This window comes from Garra rufa, chromosome 7, assembly GCF_049309525.1.
Source record: "Garra rufa chromosome 7, GarRuf1.0, whole genome shotgun sequence".
Lineage (NCBI taxonomy): Eukaryota > Metazoa > Chordata > Actinopteri > Cypriniformes > Cyprinidae > Garra > Garra rufa.
Window position 1 is genome coordinate 19,872,043 of NC_133367.1, and position 22,073 is coordinate 19,894,115.

The following is a 22,073-nucleotide window of genomic DNA, read 5'->3' on the forward strand; positions in this document are numbered from 1 at the left end:
GGATCATCTTCGGGAACCCAACAGAGGTCGACCTCTGCCTTGCAGAAAACAGACCAAATCATCTGAACTGACTGGGGATGTGGACTGCATTCCCCAGAGCCATGTTATTCCTTGACAACATATCTGCTGCCTGGTTCAGTATGCCCAGCACATGGGAATAACTGAGGAACCAGCAGCCATGAGGCCTAGCTTGAAAGATGCCGCCGTTCGCTGGATAGCCAGGGAGCATTCCGGTGTAATCCAAGCTGGCATTTGAACAGAGTCTATGACTGTTCCCAGAAAAGACACTCTTAGGTAGCCTAGTTAGAGTTAGTTCAGTATTCAGATTCCCATCTGTCTCAGAGGGGAGTGCCATGTCTACGCACTTCGTAAAAGTGTGGGGGGCCAGGGACAGTCCAAAAGGAAGGACCGTGCACTGATAGGCCACTCCCTCGAAAGCGAATTTTCAAGAAAGGTCTGTGATGGAGTGCTATTTGGATATGAAAGTAAGTGTCTTTCAGATCCACAGACAGAAACCAGTCCTCGAGTCGTATTTGCGCGAGGATCTCAAAGTTAGAGGTAATTATTTTTATTAACGACAGCTCACTGTCCGAAAGGGGAGAGCCACCTTTGACTAAACTTGATGGTGAGCTCTTTTTGAGGGGGTTCTGGCATCTGTGAGAACTAACCTTCTCCTCTTCCCTTTCTGCACGCAGATCAGGACTGCTTCTGAGGCTCAGGTTCCAGCACTATGCGAGGGTGTGGATCTTGACGCTTTGAAAAGGGGTACTGGCCATTCGGGAGTACAGTTGAAGTGCAGCCTCTGGCTTTTGTGAGAGCTGAGGCTGCTGTGTGGATGCTGTCATTGGGCGGCTTGAAACAGTCGCCGAGCTGGGCTCTCATCACTTGTAACGTCTTTTGAGCCTCTGTGAAGCACTTCATGAAACTGATTTGAGGAAAGCCATCTTGTCGGCGTCCCTGCTGTCCATCAAGTTTAGCCAAAGGTGGCGCTCCAACACCACCAGGCTAGCCATCGGTTTGCCCCCTGCCTGCGTCGTTGTCTTGGGAGTGTGCAAGGCCAGATCTGTCACCGTGCACAGCTCGATGAAGGTGCCAGCCTCTGCATAAGCCCTGTTGGCTAGGGCTGACGTCATCCTGCAGGGCTGGGAAGGAAGTGCTGCAGCTTTAAGCCTGCGGCTCGATGGTGGGAGCCACCGCTACCTCCAGAGGGGGAGCTTGCAATACCCCTTGTCATCAGCACCGTCAATGGTGTTGAGAGCTGCCGATGAGGGCAGCTGATCCTCCCATGCAAAACATACCGGCGGTGTAAGGCACTGCGGGGAGAGTGAAGTGCGTGGGCCGACATAGCATCACTCGAGCCTGAGAAGAGAGCCCTGCTGTTCCGCTGCTTCTTCCTCTTGGGAGAGAAAACCTGGAGAACATGGTGAGAAGGACCGCTAGGTTCATGTTCTCAGAATAAGAACACAAAAGCCACCCGCTTCACTCGCAAAGTGACATTTGAAACAAAGCGTTTGGGAAATTTGCTCAGAAATTTGCTCTAGTCCTTGTGCCAGATGGCCACAGGGGAGAACTCCATTGACGGTGGCTCGGCGCGATGGCAGGATTGAAGAGCAGGCTGAGCTTCAAAGTTTCTTCGGCTTCGCCGCAGTCAGCTTGTCGCTCAAGGAGAAGGTTCTGATGAAATGGCGCTCTGGGCTGACTTATATAGCAGTCAGCCCTGCCCCTTCTGGCACCATTGGTTTGTGCAACAACACAAACGTTAACAAATCAGGCTTCAGTAACAGAGCAAACAGGAGTTTTCCCAAACAGTCGTCTAGGACGATGCAACGGGAGCTACCTTTCGATAGGGAACCTACTGCATTTATCTAAACCAAACTCGTTTGTTTTATATGAATCACATCATACAAATTAATACTAAATCACTACCTTGTAAAATAGTGACTTTTTTAATGACATTGGGTTGGAAAACCCGCTGTATTTTATCGTCAATCAAATTACTAAATAGAAATCGTATGTTTTCATATGAATCACATCGTACGAATGTATACAATAATCACTACTTTGTAAAATAGTGACGTTTTGTGATGACATTGGGTTGGAAAACCTTCTGCATTTTATTGTCCATGATCCAAAATTTGTTAATTAATAATAAAAAAAAATAACTTTAAAAATATATGTATTTATTTATATTATTATTATTTTTTATTATTTTGAAATCAAGGGTTGGAATCAAAGTGGCTGTAATCGACGGTATTCAGTTTTTGTCTAAAAAAGGACTCAAGATAATACATCACAAGATAACATGATAACTAAGGGCTTTTTTTTTCCACTGTCAAGGGCTGTAAAATACAACAGATTAGATGCTTCACGAAAGATTTTTATCATACAGTATAAGAGTGAAAGGTCACATCCATGCATCCGAGACAGGCGTTTACTGTAATTACAGTGCTAATTTTGCGATAAGTGAGCCACAGTACCAAGATGACTTTCGGTTTTGACCAATCGGGGCAAAGTGTTCTGATGTCACTGACGTTAGAGAACAACTCCTGCAATAAAAAGGCTGAAGACATGTGATGTCACAGAAAACAGTAAAAGGCAGTGTGTTCTGTTTATAGCCCGTTTAAAATCGTCTTCGGAAGTAGATTTTTTTTTTTTTAATTGCGCAGATAAACTGTGGCAGTGCAAGCGAATTCTGACATTGTACAAAATAGTTTAGATTTGAGACTTAGAAAGGCTGAAGGAAACTTCAAAGCATGTTTTTTCCCATATCGGCGGATCTTCAGAAATCATTTAACAGCAGACGACAAGGGTTTAAAAGCTTGTTAAAAGCTCAACAAATATCACAGTGTCGTCTTTATTGACCACGCTCAGGTGGAACTATCTGTCTCATCTGCCACAAAGCGGACTTCCTCTGCAAACAAATACACACACACTCACTTAAATTCGATATGGCTTAATGCAGCATGGGCCGCAGGGCATTATAACATCCTTTTTTTGTGTCGCTTTTAACAGGTGATGTGCTTTAACGACATTCTAGTGGCATCAGGGATGAAGTCACGTCGTTTCATGACGTTTTTGGTCCAGTAATGACTTGTTTATCCAAAAAAACACACATCATTATTGTGCGGCACAATAATGAATCATAGCACTTACGAGTCTCCAAGTGCGCAGTAATAATACGTCGGAAACAAAAAAGACAAGCTGCATTGACATGCAATTCTCAAATTAGAACATCTCGAATTATTGATTGACTTGAAATATCTCAGAGCCTGAGCAGCGGAAGAGTCTTTGCTGGAGTTTTTGATTGGTTTTGACAGGATGTGAGTTATCTGTTGTAAAACTGGAGACATGTTTATCCAAGATAAGGGTCATTTTGATGATAAGCATCTGGGGTTTAATGCATCAAAAGCGTAGCTAACATAAACCCCGGTTTGGTCTTCTACATCCTAAAACGTCAAAACAAATTACTTTGGAGAATGTTCACAAACATTATTTTTGTAACTCTAAAACATAAAAAAACTCTACATACATACATAAAAAGGTATGTGGTAGTGTGTGTTAAACATGTTATTTAAGCATCAGCTGAACTTTAATCAATTTATGTAGAAACCCATAATTAAAATAAGAGTTCACAGACTTTTCTTCCATATGTATTTTATTATTAATTTAATACTATTTATTATTACTGATTAACTTATTATTGCTATAAGCATTTTTATTAATAACAATAATAATACTTATAATAATACACTTCAAACTTATCCAATTTAAGTAATTACTTAAATATAATAATACAAATTATTATTATTATTATTATTGTTGTTGTTTTCTTACTTTTAAATGTAACTTTAAAAATAATAATAATGGATATATTTTTGAGATGCATTTATAATATTTATTGTTATATTGTTTTATTATTAATATTATAATTAAATAATTTTAGGTTATATATATTTTTTATAATTGATTTATGTTTAAACTGTATATAGAAAGCAAGTAGTGGTGGTAATGATTTTAATTTACAATTACTTATATTTATATAAATAATATTTGTATTAATATTTAAATAATTTTAAGGAATAATAATAATAATAATTTGCATTATATATAAAACATAACAACAGTTAATAATTATTATTGTTGTTTTTGTTTGCTTACATTTAAATATAATAACTTTAAATAATAATAATAATAATAATAATAATAATAATAATAATGGAAATAATTTGGATTGTATATATAATATTTATTATAATATATTAATATTATTATCCTTACTATTATATATATAAAAAAACTATTTTAGGGTACATTATTATAATTAATGTATATTTGGACTGTATATAAAAAACAACAAGTAGTAGTAGTAGTAATGATTTTTAATTATATTAACATTTATATTTATTTAAATAATATTTAAATAATTGTAATCAATAATAATAATAATAATAATAATAAAAATAAACATTTTGGATATATAAAAACATGATAGTTAATAATGAATAATAATAATATTAATTACTATTATTGTTATCTTACATTTAAATACAATAACATTAGATGATAATAATAATGGATATATTTTGCATTGCATATAGAATACTTATAATACAATATTACTATTCTTACTATTATATTAAAATAATAACAATTTTAGTTTAAAATAATATATTTGATGTATATTTGGACTGTATATAGAAAACAACAAGTAGTAGAAATTATTTATATTTATTTAAATAAAATTCATATTATATTCATACTTAAACCATTTTAAGCAATAATAATAATAAACATTTTGAAACATTTAAAACTATTAATAATAATAATTACTAGTATTGTTATTGTTTTCTTACATTTAAACATTATGACTTTAAAAAATTATAATATAATAATAATATCAGTATATTTTGGATTGTATGTATAATATTTAATATAATATATTATTAGTATTTTTACTATTATATTTAAATAACAGCAATTTTTGGACAGTAAACCGAAAATAAGTAGTACTAGTAGTAATGATTTTTAATTATATTAACTTATATTTATATTTAAATAATATTTATATTAATATTTAAATAATAATTTTAAGCAATAAAAACAAGTAGTAGTAATGATCTTAAATTATATTATCTTAAATTTATGTTTATTTAAATAATATTTATATTCATATTTAAATAATTTTAAGCAATAATAATAATAAAAATAATAATAATAAATATATTTTGGATTGTTTACAGAAAACAGCAATTGTTAATAATACTAATAGTAGTAGTGAAAATAAAGAAAAAGATGCAATATTATATTTATATTTTTTTATATTCTATATTTAGCAAAAGCCCTGTTTATTATTATTCCAGTCCTGTATAACAGCGCCACCTGCTGCCCAAGCACTAAAGCCAAACGTAACATATAAACATCATGATCCTTTTAAATATTGTTATTTTTTATTCATAAGCACTTTTTATAAAGCGTAAAATGCTTTGAATTACAAACAGGAAGCTTCACCCAAAGTTTCCCCAATACCAGTTCTTACAGTTCGGTGTTGGTCGTGTTCTTCACAGCTCTGTAAATATGAATGTCTCGTTCAGAATCATAATGGACCTCTTCCACAGCAAACCTCTGCCGTAGCTCCTTCAGGAACCTCTCGTCTCGCTCGTAACGAATCCGACAGGACAACAACACCACCGTCTTCTCCGAGCTCAGGTGTTCGAGAGTCTGCAGGAGGGCGGGAAATGTCTCCTCCAGGTAAACGATGTCAGCTCCCAGGATCAAATCAAAGCTGCCTGTGGGATACAGATGTAGATTCTCACCCCAGGTAAGTTCGGATACCTGTACCGCCCCCTGCTGGTCGGGAGGAACATTTTCACGCACGTTGGCAGCCAGAAATTCCAAGGCAGGTTGTCGGTCTGTAATTGTCACGTTGGCTCCTGCGAGAATTAAGTATTTCACTGACTAAAATAATTCTGAAAAAAATAAACAAAAATAAAATTCACTAAGCTAAGTACTGATTCTTACCCAGCAGAGCAGCTACAATGCCCACCAAACCTGTGCCGGCTCCAAGCTCAATAACTCTCGCTCCTTTCAGATCCACCTTTCCCATCTCCAGGAACATGCAGAGCACTACCGCCTGAAAAGTAATAAGGGATCCAATTTAATACTGGGAAAAGTAATTGTGAACCAGCAACCTTTCACCAGTCCAGATTTGAACCCACTAAGTACAGATGAAGAAACTAAACTTACAGCGTCCCAGACCACAGCAGCGACACCCAATCGGTTCCAGTCCTGACTGAGTCTGATCTTGTGATTGGCCAGATTGAATTCAGCTGAAGTCTGGTGAAGTTTTGACAGCGCAGGAAGTAGATTCTCATCATAGGGCACCAAAGCCATCTTGAGCTGTTAAAATGCCTGAAAAAACCTACAAATATAGATGAATAAAATGTGATCCTAGACCACAAAATCAGTCATAAGAGTCTTTAAATTAAGATTTGTACATCTTTGTTGGGAGGACAATAGACCGAGATAACACTATTTGAAAATCTAGAAAATGACGGTGCAAAAAATATATCTAAATATTAAGAAAAAACACCTTTAAAGTTGTCCAAATTAAAGGATTAGTTCACTTTAAGAACAAAAATGTACAGATAATGTCCTCAGCCCCTTGTCATCCAAGATGTTCATGCCTTTCTTTCTTCAGTCGTAAGGAAATTAAGTAAAGTCAAACATTTCAGGATTTCTCTTCATATAATGGACTTCTATGGTGCCCCCGAGTTTGAACTTCCAAAATGCAGCTTCAGATGACTCTAAACAATCACAGCTAAGGGAAAAAAAGGGTCTTATCTAGCAAAATTATGTTATTTTCTAAAAAAAAAAAATTACTTTTTAACCTCAAATGCTCGTCTTGTTTAGATTGGCAAGACGAGCGTTTGAGATTAAAAAGTATATAAATTGTAAATGTTTTTAGAAAATAACCGATTGTTTCGCTAGATAAGACCCTTCTTCCTCGGCTGGGATCGTTTAGAGCCCTTTGAAGCTGCATTTTGGAAGTTCAAACTCAGGGGCACCATAGAAGTCCATTATATGAAGAGAAATCCTGAAACGTTTTCCTCAGAAAACATAATTTCCTTACGACTGAAGAAAGAAAAACATGAACATCTTGGATGACAAGGGGGTGAGTATATTATCTGTAAACTGTTGTTCTGAAAGTGAACTACTCCTTAAAGTTCTTAGCAATGCATATAACTAATCAAAAATTAGGTTTTGATATATTTGCGGTAGATTTATCAAATATCGTCATGGAACATGATCTTTACTTAATATCCTAATGATTTTTGACATAGAAAAATCGATCATTTTGACCCATACAATGTATTGTTGGATGTTGCTGCAAATATATCCATGCTACTTACGACTAGTTTTGTGGTCCAGGGTCACAAATAAGATTTTGTTGAGTACTTTAATCATAAAAGTTAATTACAGAATAAAAGCTGTTTCTGCTATCTCATGTAAGGTTGTAGAAGACATATACATACCTAACGTTATTTGTAAATCCACCAAGTTAACAGTTGCTTATTCTGTAACGTTTTACAATAACCTACTTGCATAACCAAGAAAAATAAGAAAAATCCGATATAGACTGTTAGTAAACACGAGAGATTTCAGCATGGTCCATTCAGCGATCTGTCGTTCATGTTTTTACTTCTGTCTGTCGGGACTCACCGGCGCCCTCTAATGTTTAGGCGTGTAACTGCTAGCGCTGTTGATCGTTCATGAAGGAACACTCCAAGATCAGCAAACTCTGAATGAAGAAAAAAAATGAAGCACAACGAATTCACTATTAAATATACAGGAATGATGTATTTATCACACAGACATTTGTTTTCCTCTGAAGAGTTTTCACAGACACAATGACCATATAATGACTACCAGGGGCGCCGCAGGATAATTCTAAGGGCCCATGCATGTTAGGGGCCCCCAGAGATCTGCTTTAGTGTGGTAGGGGGGGCCAACTTCATATTTTGTCATAGGGCCCAAAATTGCGAGCGGCGCCCCTGATGACTACTTTTACAGAGGGTTGCTCTTACGTCACAGTTTGGTCATATTGGAGATACTCGGATGTAGATGTAAACCCTTCATTTTAGACAAGGGGAGGGGCGACCAGGGTAGCGCCCGTAGTGTCTTTGCTGTGTCTCCTTAGGTGGAAATGATGAACACCTGTGCTGGAGCTCTATGGAATCAATAAAGGGATGAGCTTTGTTGTTGTTGGGGATCCTCGATGTGAGGGCTGCTGAACTTCTTGCCGAGGCTACCGTGCCGGGACGTGGGCTGGATGTTTGCCCGTGACGTGTGTTAAGCGATTGGGAGGGATAGTTTGTAGTTACAGGGGCCGCCGCTTGTTTTACCGAACGCTATACCCCATGTCCAATAGCGGGTCAGCAGTCCAGTCTCTGCTTTTATGTATTTTGACTTGTGTGCATATGAAGAACTTTATGCGCCGGGGAGTCCTGGTTTAATGTAATTAATTGTTGCTGGTCCCCCGGCGCTTGTATTTCTGTTTGCACTGTGTGTGTGCGTGCAGGGGGTGTAAGGGCGGGTTATTATCATTAATTTGCCACTTTTCATTGTTTTATATTGACGACGGTTAAATAGTTAGCCAGAGTGGTCTTTATATATATATATATTGAGTGATCCCCCTTTTGGTGTGTATTGACGTGTGTGATTCAACTGATACACTTTTGGATTTTTGTACTTTTGGTGTTTGCTGTGTAATGAAATTTTGTCGACTTGGTGGACACATGAACTAATTTTAAGGTGTTGAAGCCCGCTGCTGAATATCTTTCCGTTCGTTGATTATATATTTGCCTTAGGTGACTTGTGATTCATCAACCACACTGTTAATTGAAGTATGTATTTAACAAACATCCTAACCTGCTGCTTTGCCCTTTGAGGTTTTAATATTCGTATCATTGTCTTGTCCAGTTAAGAACCTGTGGGTCTTTTCATTCACTTCTTTTGGAGTGTTACATAAACAACAGGATTTCATTGTTAATGTACTACTGAATATGTTGTTCTGCTAATTTATATTTTGACAAACTAAAGTTAAGGTGGTAAAGATATGTATGAGCAGTAATAATTAAGATATTTTTCACCTACCTGAGTGGAAGTGATAGGAACAGACACAAAGGGTGTCAAGATTTGTGCCCTGGAAATCCTGTTTCAGTTTGGCAAACCACAAATGCCTTTTGTTCCTCAGACAGTTTTTTTGCACTCTTCTTCTTGATTTGTTTTAACTTAACTAACTACAAATGTTTTCCCAGTCCGATCGATTAATACAGCCCAAAACACAACAATAACTGACCATTTTCAGCAGCAACCGTTTTAACTCTGGTTACTACAAAATCTTAGCCTGACAAGCCAGACCCACATAAATGTAGGGTCTGGGCACTCTCCATAGACAGCGCTCAACCGGAGGGGCGGGATAAACGGTTGTCTTTCAAACTCCTTCTCCACGCAATAGGATAACGCTACAACCAATCAGAGCAACGAAGGAGGAGACGTAGTCAGAGCCATACAGAGAGTATGTATGGCTCTGGACGTAGTCAACTCCAAATATACATCCTTCTTTTGTAAGAACGACCTCAGTGCATTTTCTTGTGAAAAGCTTAAAGTCTTTCAGAGTGGCGGCCAAAGCCGATTCGAAAGAAAGTTGTTCGCTAGCAGCAGCCATCGCTCTCTCTCTCACGCGTAATTCACGGAACCAGAGAACGTCTGACGGAACCATAGACTGACGGAATTTATGGTCGCAGGTCAGTCGTCAATCATGTTAAACCCGCCCACCGACTCGTGATTGGCCCGGTCGATTTTGGATTTTTGGAAATCTCAAGTGAACGGAGAGTTACTAGACTGCCCTTGGAAGCAAATGTAATTTGCTGCCGCTAGGGGCGCGTCTAGATTCTAGGCTAACAAAATCTAGTTGTGCTGATATTCTCATAGACTGTAACATGTGACTTGTCAGAGTTTGAGGAACTTACATTTAGCCATTTAGTGTGAAGGCAGAAGGAAATGTTATTGCGTTCAGGAAAGTTCTACAGTTTTAAGATGCTGAAAACTTCAGGAGATTTTTTTAGTAGATTAATGACACCTTTCTGTTGATCTGTGAAGTATTTTATTATACTACTGTTGAAAAATGTTTTGCGCATCCATTTTGTTCTGTTTGTGGCATCTGATTGGTAAGTTAAAGTTTTTATGGCTCCAGGTTTGGTTCACTGTTGTTTCATCCTGTTGTCTTGATGTGTTTTATGCAGATGGAGTAAATATAGTGTCAGTGACAGAGGGAGATTTTGTCACTTTGCACATTGATACCAAGATTATGCGTTATAAGCCGTATATGCATGATTTAGATTGGAGGTTTGGACATGCACCGTTAGCAACACTCACTGATTATGATGGGGAGACATATAAAAGCAGATATTATGAGAATGAAATATTCAGAGACAGACTACAGGTGGACAATCAAACTGGATCTCTGACCATCAGAAACATCAGAACCACAGACTCTGGAATTTATTATATAGAAAGTATGCGTGGATACTTTAGAACATCATTCAGTGTTACTGTCTATGGTGAGTAGCTGAATTTAATGTGTCCTTTTTTCACAATGTTTCCACAATAAAGCATTTGGAATCTCTTCCATATTTCAATAAATTGAAAGGATATTAGCAGACCACAGATACTACTAACAGGGCATTTCACATGATTCTTTCATGTTTTCCAGCTCATCTTCCCATTCCTGTCATCACCAGATACTCTACATTTTCTTCATCAACAGAATCTCCATCAGTGTCCAAATGTGTCCTACTGTGTTCAGTGTTAAATGTGAGTGATGTGACTCTCTCCTGGCACAAAGGACACAGTTTATTTTCAAGCATCAATGTGTCTGATCTCAGCATCAGTCTCTCTCTGCCTCTGGAGGTGGAATATCAAGATAACAACACTTACAGCTGTGTGCTCAACAATCCTATCAGCAGCCAGACCAAACATCTGGACATCAGTGAAGTCTGTCAGACATGTGAAGGCTACATCAATGGTAATATTATTTCTTAATTTTTGTCTTTCAGTGGTGTTGTCGGTGAGGTTTGCCATAATTTTAGTGCAGGTTCTCAATAAAAAAATATTTTTCTCTCCTCAGATTCTGTTAAATGTCACAGTTTCACTGAGGCTGTGATTCGATTGGTCATCTCTGCTGTGGTGGGCGTGGCTACTGTTATCATAGTGGTTTATGACATCAGATCCAGAAGAGCTGAAAGAAGTGGAGAACATGATCACAGTATCAGTTCCTGAATGAAAAGTCATATGTTCTCACATCTGGGCACTAGGACTTTTACGCTCACAGAAAACATTTTTAATCTATTTAGTTGTTTATAGACAATGGTCAAAAAGATTCCTTGGCAAACTGATCTGAATCAACACGATCACTGGTCAAGAAGAGCAAAGTCTCAAACAGCTTTTGCACAGATATTTGTGTTATTTCTTCTTTCATATCCACCTTTTTCTTTAACGCAGAGGTAAGCCTAAGTTTATTTGCCACTATAGGGATATAATGAGAAGAATAACAAGGTGCAGTAAATAGTAAAACTGTTTGCACTACAAACCAGCGTGCTCATATTTAAGATAATACATTAAAATAATATGGTAAAAAAACACCAAGCAATATCAAGCAGCAAAATGAGTTTTGTACAGCTAAAAATAGATGAAAGCCAACCCATAAAATTCAAAATGGCCGTGCCGACTCTTACGGGAAGAAAAAGGTGGATAAAGAATACTGCTTTGTACATTTTGCATCTTAAAAGACAACTGAAATCTAAAGTGGTGTTTAATATTAAAGATTCTTCTTTGCTTAATCTGCTTGTTGTTCAGTCAGGACTAAACAGTCAGTTTGGACTGATCATCAAGAAATAAAGGTTGTTTGTTTGTATCCAGAAGACTGTTGAAGGGTTTCATTTTATATGCTCAAATGCTAACTATATGTGAAGAATCTGTATCAGTGTGATAATAAAAATAAAAGAATATGATTCTGGTTATCTGTCTTGCACAGTATATGTAACATTTGACTTAAAGGAGACCTATTATGCCATATTTTACAAGATGTAATACAAGTCTCAGGTAAAGCAGTGAGCAGTGAAGACTGGAGAAGTTCTTACTTTAAATGCAGGTTCTCTGGCTTCAGACCACATCCACTGTTGTGGTTTCACGGAAGCTGCTATTTGATTGGTCAGCTCTGCTGGGGTGGGCGTGGCTACTGTTGCCAGTGGTTTATGACATCAGGGGCCTCATTTATAAAACTTTCTTACGCACTGATTTGATCTTAGAGTGTTCGTACGATCAAATCCACGTCAAAGTACAGATTTATAAAAACCGTCTTTGACGTGGAAAAGTACTTATCTCCACGTCAGATTCCAGCTTGGCGTACGACCGTTTCCTTGTGGTAATGCCTGGTATTGCAGATAGTTCAGCCTCACTATAATTTGATTTCTTGCGCTCCTTTTTACTTGCCATTGTCACAGAGTTTTTGCTTTAGGAATGAGCTCATTTTATATGTTAATTAATTAAGCAGGGGCGTTTCGACGGCGGAACATTCAGCTGCACACAATTCCACGATCATTTGTGATTTATAACCGAATGACTGGCGTATGCATGGATTTCGTGGTACGTTCGTTTTCTCTGAATCGCTCTTACGTTCAAATCAGAAAAGTTCTTAGATAAAATCAAGGATGGTTTCTACGCAAGTCTTTATAAATGAGGCCCCAGATCTAGATAAGAAAAGAAGTGGAGAACATAACAATCAGTCACTGATGATGAGCCATGAATTAATTGATCTTTGGAGTCAGTTCTTGTCAAAAGTCCTGGAAATCCATTGGTCAAAAAAAAATAGCATGAACCTTGCTAGATGTTAATGTTTCAGTCTCAATCAACTTTTGCTCGAACGTTTTGCAAGGCTTATTTCTTGGCACATTTCACATTTCATTTCGAAAGATTCTTCGTGTTGAATCTGCTTGTCATTCAGTCAGGGCTGAATGGAGTTCGTTTCAACTGATCATCAGATACTAAAAGTTGTTTGTTTGAATCCCTGTAGGTTGTTGAAAGGGTAAGCAACAAAAATGCTGACCGCAGCTACAGAGAAGATCAGCAGAAATAGAAGTGTCAAATGAAGTCACTTACTATAAATGCATGAGCTCTACAGTCGTGGCCAAAAGTTTTGAGAATGACACAAATATTAGTTTTCACAAAGTTTGCTGCTCAACTGCTTTTAGATCTTTGTTTCAGTTGTTTCTGTGATGTACTGAAATATAATTACAAGCACTTCATACGTTTCAAAGGCTTTTATCGACAATTACATGACATTTATGCAAAAAGTCAGTATTTGCAGTGTTGGTCCTTCTTTTTCAGGACCTCTGCAATTCGACTGGGCATGCTCTCAATCAACTTCTGGGCCAAATCCTGACTGATAGCAACCCATTCTTTCATAATCACTTCTTGGAGTTTGTCAGAATTAGTGGGTTTTTGTTTGTCTACCCGCCTCTTGAGGATTGACCACAAGTTCTCAATGGGATTAAGATCTGGGGAGTTTCCAGGCCATGGACCCAAAATTTCAACGTTTTGGTCCCCGAGCCACTTAGTTATCACTTTTGCCTTATGACACGGTGCTCCATCGTGCTGGAAAATGCATTGTTCTTCACCAAACTGCTGTTGGATTGTTGGAAGAAGTTGCTGTTGGAGGGTGTTTTGGTACCATTCTTTATTCATGGCTGTGTTTTTGGGCAAAATTGTGAGTGAGCCCACTCCCTTGGATGAGAAGCAACCCCACACATGAATGGTCTCAGGATGCTTTACTGTTGGTATGACACAGGACTGATGGTAGTGCTCAACTTTTCTTCTCCAGACAAGCCTTTTTCCAGATGCCCAAAATAATCAGAAAGAGGCTTCAATGGAGAATATGACTTTGCCCCAGTCCTCAGCAGTCCATTCGCCATACATTTTGCAGAAGATCAATCTGTCCCTGATGTTTTTTTTTTGGAGAGAAGTAGCTTCTTTGCTTTTAGTCTTTTGGGACTTTAACATCCTGCTACTTGTGCGCCTCCAACCCCTGTTACTCTGCAACCTGTATCCAAAACTCATCAACTAGTCACTGGGGTTCCTCAGAGATCAGTTCTTGGACCAGTTCTTCACAGTCCATGATAAACTCTGAATTTTAAGCCTTCAAACTATTTTTTACACAAGTGTATGTCGAGTGTCGCATTTATTATCGGTCCGCCGGGAAACAACGCGCAGACTGGTTTACTCGGCGTTTTGCTAAAAGGTGCTTATGCAGACGCCTTTGTTGTTAAACACATTTGCGACGTTCGCGAACAAATTACTGACTTACTGCTTGTTCTCCCCCTTCTTCGTTAACTTTCAATGCTGGTTATTTCAATGACTGACTTGTTGCATGCCAGTCTGTTGTTGTGGGGGCATTTCTACGCCCCGAAACGTGACGCTGAACGAAACGAACTGTGATTGGATGTTTGACATGTCGGTCAAACGGCCTTATAGGCGGGCCTTGGCCAATTAAAGCTGCAATGAATTCCAGACCTTCAGCCGTCAGTCTGAAGGTCTGGCTACGCGAGACTACAGTCATTACCATTATTTACTCGTTTGCTAGCTAAGCCTTCATCACATAAATGCATTTAACCTGGTTGCGATCATTTCCAAAAGAGCTCGGTCATCCATTCAGGCTTAAGGTAAAAGTATAATCCTTATATTTTAGAAATACTCTGTTCCCTTTCTTCCTTCTGTATGTTCTCCCCAATGCCTTCGTTTCATTTTCACAAGCAAAAGACTTCTGCCGCGTCTGAAATCGCATACTGCTTCAGTAGGTACTACATTTAAATTCAAACGTACTTCATGACCGTTAAAACAGTACGTTCTATATAGTATGAATATGGGTAGTATGAATGGAATTCGGACGTACTACATCCACCGCGTCTCCACTTTCCGCAATTTTTTTCGAATAACGACACCACTCCTGGAGCCTGAAGTGTCCATAGTATGCCTACTGCAGAATTAGGGCGGAAGCAGTAGGTCATCCGGGTACTTCTCGCCTACTGTATTTCGAATACTATGAATTCGGACATACTACTCGCCTCACATACTGTTTTTCGCGTAATATATAGTAGGGAAGTATGCGATTTCGGACGCAGCGTTCCTCTCTTCTACACATTGTGCTGTATATCATTCTATGTACAGAAGACGCTGATAACACGAAAATACAAACCATACCACTCAGTATCAAATCCATACCGCCCTCTACTGACTAGGAGAAATGTTTTGAGCAATCTTTCAGTCTTTTAACTGTCAGGTTTTATAGCTAATTCACCTATTAAATCATAAACAAAATTTTAATTTTAAATGCAGTTGTGCAAATAATTAAACAAATAGCTGTTCAAATAAATCTGGTTAATAACAGACCATGGTAAATACTGTAACATGTGACTAATTTGAGTTTGAGGAACGGACAACTAACTATATATAGAGCAGTGAAGATTGGAGAAGTTCGTACTCAAAGAAAAGTTTCTTTATTAGACTCAATCTACAGATTTAAGATACTAAAACGATCGGCAGATTTTATCTGAGAGTAATGACTTATTTGTAGAGCGCTGTACAAAAATGTTTTGCACATTCATTTTCTTCTGTTTGTGGCATCTTCTTGGTAAGTTAAACATACTTTCATGACTCCAGATTTAGTTAAATCAAACGTTTTACATGAATTGGTATTTATTTTGTTGTCTAGGTGTGTTTGCTTCTAATACAGACGAAGGGAAGTCAGTGTCAGTGATGGAGGGAGATTCTATTACTCTACACATGAATATTACTGAGAAACACAGGCATGAAATGCCTTGTGTACAATTGTGGATTGGACCTGAAGATACTCGTATAGTTGGAGTCATTTGGTTTGATGAGAAGAAATGTGATATAATATATTACGATAACGGCATATTCAAAGACAGACTATGGATCAACAGTCAAACTGGATCTTTGACCATCAGGAAAATCAGAACAACAGACTCTGGACTTTATCAAATGCACATTCGATCCAAAAGAGAATTATTCAATGTTAATGTCTACGGTGAGTGGTTGAATCAAATGTGTCCTTTCCTCACCATTTTGTGTGTCCTTTTAATGTGTCCTTTCTTCACTTCTCTGTCCAAGTATGCAGTGATGTATTTATAAAAAAAAACATACCACAAATACCTGTTGTTTTTTCTTTCTGTTAAGAAGTTATTTGTCATAATGCTGCTTCTCAATAAAGCCCATTTTTCTGTCTTCAGATCGAGTTCACTGTTGTGGTTTCACAGAAGCTGTGATTCGATTGGTCATCTCTGCTGTTGTGGGCGTGGCTACTGTTTCAATAATGATATATGACATCAGATCAAGACGAGAAACGAAGCAGAGAACATCACAATCAGTCACTGATGATAAACTATGAATTAACTGTTCTTATAAGAGTCGGTTCTTGTCCAAAAGTCCTGGAAATCCATTGGGCGAAAAAGAGCGGGAATCCTGCTAGATGCTTTTTTTCATTTAAAGAATATTGCTTTGCATATTTCACTTCTCTAAAGAAATTGAATATTAAAGATTCTTTGTTTAATTTGCTTGTCATTCAGTCAGGGCTGAATGCAGCCATTTTGAACTGATCATTAAAAACTGAATATTGTTTGTTATAATCCCAGCAGACTGTTGAAGGTTTGTTGAAGCCTGATCAAAATAACAACTGCACAGATGCCACACAGACTACCAGCAGAAATAAAAGTGTCAAATAAAAGTCACTTCCTTAATTGCATGAGCTCAATATGAGTAAGTGTGTAGTTTATGGGTGCAGGACTGTCTCAGCTAATGTGAACTTCCTCATATGACTTACAAATACGAAGTAGCTTTCCTGTGAAATATAGAGAGTGTATCATTCAAACCATCTATCATACCTGGAGAAAGCTAGCCATTCGTTCATCCCAGCAGCAGCTGAAGAAGTACACAGCCTGTGTGTTGCCATCTTCCAGTCGCTTTACTCAGTTTCGTCAGGTTTCATAGCCAATCATCTGAGACATAAACTGCTCTTGAATCATTCTGGAACCAAAGAGAATATACCTGGTTAATAATAGACAAAAAGTTGTGCTGGTATAGACTGTACCATGTGACTAATTAGTTTGAGGAACAGACATATAAACATTTATAAATGTGTGAACTGAAGGAGAAGTTCTTAGACTCTTGGAAGCTTTAAGAAACGATCAGCAGACTTCTTTTCAAATTAATGACTTTTCTGTTCTTCAGATTTTAATCTCATACTTTTGAAGGGATGCATCACACATTTGTTTTCTTCTTTTTGTGGTATCTGGTTGGTAAGTTAAACATATTTTTATGACTTCAGTTTTAGTTCAGTCAGATGTTTCACATGATTTACTGTTAATCTGGTTATTGTTCTGATATAGATGGAGTAAATATAGTGTCAGTGATGGAGGGAGATTCAGTCACTCTAAGCACTGATGTTACTGGTTTACACAGACATTATAAACAATATATGCAGTGGTGGTTTGGACCTGAAGATACTCGTATAGTCCAAGTGACTCGGTTTGATGAGAAGACGTATGCCATTACATATTATCATGATGAGATATTTGGAGACAGACTAGAGATGGACAATCAAACTGGATCTTTGACCATCAGGAACATCAGAACAACAGACTCTGGACTCTATCAAGTGGACAGTCCATTATTAACAGAATTGTTCAATGTTACCATCTATGGTGAGTAGCTTACTGTATTTCCTAACGATAAATCATTTTGTAATCTCTACTATCAATATGTAAAACGAATATTAATTGACAGTCCACAGACATTTTTTAAAGAGCTTAAAGAGTGATTTCTGAGAAACATCACACTGCCAAACAAAAAATGTTTGTAAATGCCTGGCTGAAATCACTTACTTGACTTGTTGCTTCACATTATTCTCATGTTTTCCAGCTCGTCTTCCCATTCCTGTAATCACCAGATACTCTACATGCTCTTCATCTTCAGGATCATCACAGCAGAATTTTTCATTGGTGTGTTCAGTGTTGAATGTGAGTGATGTTTCTCTCTCCTGGTACAAAGGAAAGAGTTTATTGTCCAGCATCAGTGTGTCTGATCTCAGCGTCAATCTCTCTCTACCTCTGGAGGTGGAATATCAGGATCACAACACTTACAGCTGTATAGTAAACAATCCCCTCAGCAACCAGACTCAACATCTGGACATCAGTCAACTATGTCAAGGTACATCAGTAGTGACTCTAATACTTATTTAAAGAAATCTCAGAACAAATAATAAGTTTTGGATTTGCTTCTTGGCACAAAAATTAAAATGACCCCATGATTTACTCACCCTCAAGCTATCCTAGGTGTATATAACTTTATTCTTACAGATGATAACAATCAAGAGTTATTTTACAAAATATCCTGGCTCTTTCAAGCTTTATAATGGCAGTAAATGGCTGTTAAGATTTTGAAGCCCAATAAAGTGCATCCACCCATCATAAAAGTGCTCCACACAGCTCTGAAGTGATAATAAAGGGCCTTCTGAAGCAAATGAATGCATTTGTGTAAGAAACATATCCATATTTTAATATTTAATATAGCTCAAATTGTATTTGTCTGAAAGAACAAACTCATATACACCTAGGATGGCTTGAGGGTGAGTAAATCATGGGGTAATTTTTATTTTTGGGTGAACTATCCAATTAAAAAGATGCCACAGAATGTGACATCATATTACAACTGTGGCTTTAGAAATGTTTATTTTTTAGTTGATCATAATTTTGGTGCAGCTTCTCAATAAAACCTCTTTTTCTCTCCACAGAATGCATCCACTGTTGCAGTTTCACTGAAGCTGTAATTCGATTGGTCATCTCTGCTGTGGTGGGCGTGGCTATTGTTGCCATAGTGGGATATGACATCAGATCCAGAAAAGCTGAAAAGAAACAGAGAACATCACAAATAGTCACTAGCTGCGTATCCATTACCCTTTAAATAGCGCAAATTGAAATACGTCTAAACAGCAAAACAGCAATGGAAACGTTTATTTACAGGTCACATTCAATATAAATATATCTAAAAAAATCCCACAAAAATCTGTTGCCATGACTTATCACGAGAGGAAAAATTACGTTTCAGTCAGTAGGTTAATGGAAACGCCGTCATTTCGTAATAGTTTTTAATCGACATTTATAAAATAGCACCAAAGTTTGGCGCAAATCTGTAATGGAAACGCGCCTAATGAATGAAGCCATAGTCAGTTCTTGTCAAAAGTCCCTTGTAAATCTCTTGGTCAAAAGCAGCAGGAACCCTGATGAAATGTATGTACATTCTTTTTTATTTAATTAATATGGCTTTATAATCATCAAGAACTGAAGGTTGTTTGTTCAAATCCCTGTTGCTGAAGGGTTCGCTGGAGATACTAACAAATTAACTCAAATACTACCACGTTAACTATATGTAAAGAATCTGTATCAGTGTGACAATGAAAAATAAAAGAATATGAATCATTCTGGGAGAAGTCCACTTCTTAACAGGCCAACATTTAAACGAGAAGCCTATAAAAATAACGACTGCACAGATGCCACAGAGATGATCAGCAGAAATAAATGTGTCAAATTAAACTCAATTCCTTAATCGCATGACCTCAATATGCCAATGTGAACTTTAAATTTTACCTCACATTTGACTCACAAAACAGTTTTCCTGTAAAACAGAGATGCTATCATCTGGTTGGTAAGTGACTTGAGGTTCAGTTTAGTCAGAGGATGTAAATTAAATCTACACTGTAAAAAGACTATTTATAAGTTAGTGAGTTGTCAGAGTTTTAGTTTTGTAGACATCACGCCGAGTTTTCATGAGATTTCACAACAGTGTTTCATATGATGACATTTTGACTCCTAACTTCTCAAACCAAGAAAGTGAGAAGCCAGATAAAAATACTGACAGCAGAATGTGTCAAATTAAGTCACTTCATTACATATTTAATAACCTACCAAATGTAACACATGACTACTGAGGAACTGACATTTAGCCAAATGATGTTCAACTAGAGTCTGTATTTTTTACTGGCAGACAGAGGAGTTCCTTCATTAGACTTCCTCCATTTTCTCATACGGTTGAAGAAAATGGTTTTCGTACTTGTTTTCTTCTGTTTATGGCATCTGGTTGGTGAGTTAAACATGTTTTTATTGGTTCAGGTTAAGCCAGATTAACTAAAATGCTGTTTATTTACTCAACCTCATGTTGTTCCAACCTGGTCAGACTTTCTTCCATGGAACCATAAAGATATTTGTGTAAAAGCAATACATGTCAGTGAGGTGCAATGCTGTATTGTCTTCAAAATATCTTTTGTGTTCCACAGATGTGAGCGAATAATGACAAAACATTCATTTCTGGACTTTTAATCTTGCTATTTTGGTGTGTTTGGTTCAGATACAGATGGAATGAAGATCTCAGTGATGGAGGGAGATTCTGTCACTCTACACACTGATGTTACTGGTATATCCAGACATAATATACATTACATACAGTGGAGGTTTGGACCTGAACAAACATTTATAGTCATTCAATTTAATAATGGGGCACCTGATATTAATTATTTTAATGCTGAGAGATTGAGAGACAGACTACAGATCGACAATCAAACTGGATCTCTGACCATCAGGAACGTCAGAACCACAGACTCTGGACTTTATGAACTACAGATGATGAAATACATGCTGTTTTATTTCAATGTTACCGTCTATGGTGAGTACTTAAATTGAATGTTCATGTTTATGTAGGTTTAAAAGTTTGAACGTTTGTGATAAACTCAAACCGAAAGGTTTAAGAGTTGTAAAAGGTTACAATAATAATACTCACCTCATGTATTTTTATTTTGGATATTTTCCAGCTCGTCTGCCCGTTCCTGTAATTACCAGAGACACAAACTGTTCCTCCTCATCTTCAGGATCCTCAAACCAGAATTGTTTATTATTGTGTTCAGTGTTGAATGTGAGTCATGTGACTCTCTCCTGGTACAAAGGAAACAGTTTAATGTCTAGCATCAGTGTGTCTGACCTCAGCATCAGTCTCTCTAGAGGTCGAATATCAAGATAAAAACACTTACAGCTGTGTGCTTAACAATCCCATCAGCAACCAGACTCAACATGTGGACATCAGTCAACTCCGTCAGAAAAGTGGAGGTGCGTCAAGATGTTATTGGTGAGTGTCGTCATCATTTTGGATCAGGTTCTCAATAAAACTTCTATTTCTGTCCTCAGACTCTGTTCACTGTTGCGGTTTCACTGAAGCTGTGATTCGATTGGTCATCTCTGCTGTGGTGGGCGTGGCTACTGTTGCCATAGTGGTTTATGACATCAGATCCAGAAGAGCTGAGAGAACTGGAGAACATCTCAGTCAGTCTTTGAATGATGATTATGAAAAACCTGGAAATACAGAATTTAACAATTACTGGACAGGAAATGAATATGATCTTGTTGAAATCTGAATGTAGATATTTTCTGCTGTAACAAATGGTTCACAAAACACTCTTAACGATTCCTTAATTGGTCTGAATTAAAAGCCAAACGACTGGAAAAAACAGCAGATTGTTGAAGGTATGAAGATATGATTCAAGTTCTCTATCTTGTACAGCAGTGCCATCTACTGGTTTCTTCTTAAATAACAGGATCGTACGGTTAATGTACTACTGAGGTTGTTCTGCTAATTAATGCTGTCTAAATCTAGGAAATAAACGTTACGTGTGGAAGCTTTTAAATCATATAGAGAAGGACACAGTAAGCAGGAAAGGCAATATTTTGAGGTGGTAAAGACACGTATGAGCAGTATTGATTAAGATATTAGCCTAATATTTTGCCTACCTGACCAGAAAGGATAAGAACACGAATGCTGTCAAGATTCTTGTCCTGGAAATCCTGGTTCAGTTTGGCCAACCACAAACGCCTTGTGTTCCTCAAACAGTTTTTGCACTC

The 22,073-nt window shown here is 37.4% G+C and overlaps 2 protein-coding genes and 1 pseudogene across 2 annotated transcripts; 2 read left to right on the plus strand and 1 right to left on the minus strand.

Moving 5' to 3' along the window:
* Nucleotides 1–5,425: 5,425 nt before the first annotated feature.
* Nucleotides 5,426–7,683, minus strand: mettl21a (methyltransferase 21A, HSPA lysine). Its single transcript, XM_073844790.1, has 4 exons — nucleotides 7,533–7,683; nucleotides 6,244–6,418; nucleotides 6,019–6,130; nucleotides 5,426–5,930 (listed from the first exon to the last, which is right to left on the minus strand). The coding sequence occupies exons 2-4, from the start codon at nucleotides 6,388–6,390 to the stop codon at nucleotides 5,533–5,535; spliced, it is 657 nt and encodes a 218-aa protein (XP_073700891.1). The 5' UTR covers nucleotides 6,391–6,418; nucleotides 7,533–7,683; the 3' UTR covers nucleotides 5,426–5,532.
* Nucleotides 7,684–10,224: 2,541 nt separating this feature from the next.
* On the plus strand, nucleotides 10,225–11,981 carry LOC141339182 (uncharacterized). Its single transcript, XM_073844816.1, has 3 exons — nucleotides 10,225–10,622; nucleotides 10,775–11,086; nucleotides 11,189–11,981. Exons 1-3 carry the CDS (start codon nucleotides 10,370–10,372, stop codon nucleotides 11,338–11,340), a joined length of 717 nt encoding a protein of 238 aa, XP_073700917.1. The 5' UTR covers nucleotides 10,225–10,369; the 3' UTR covers nucleotides 11,341–11,981.
* A 5,627-nt stretch (nucleotides 11,982–17,608) lies between these two features.
* On the plus strand, nucleotides 17,609–21,662 carry LOC141338037 (uncharacterized; annotated as a pseudogene).
* Nucleotides 21,663–22,073: the final 411 nt, after the last annotated feature.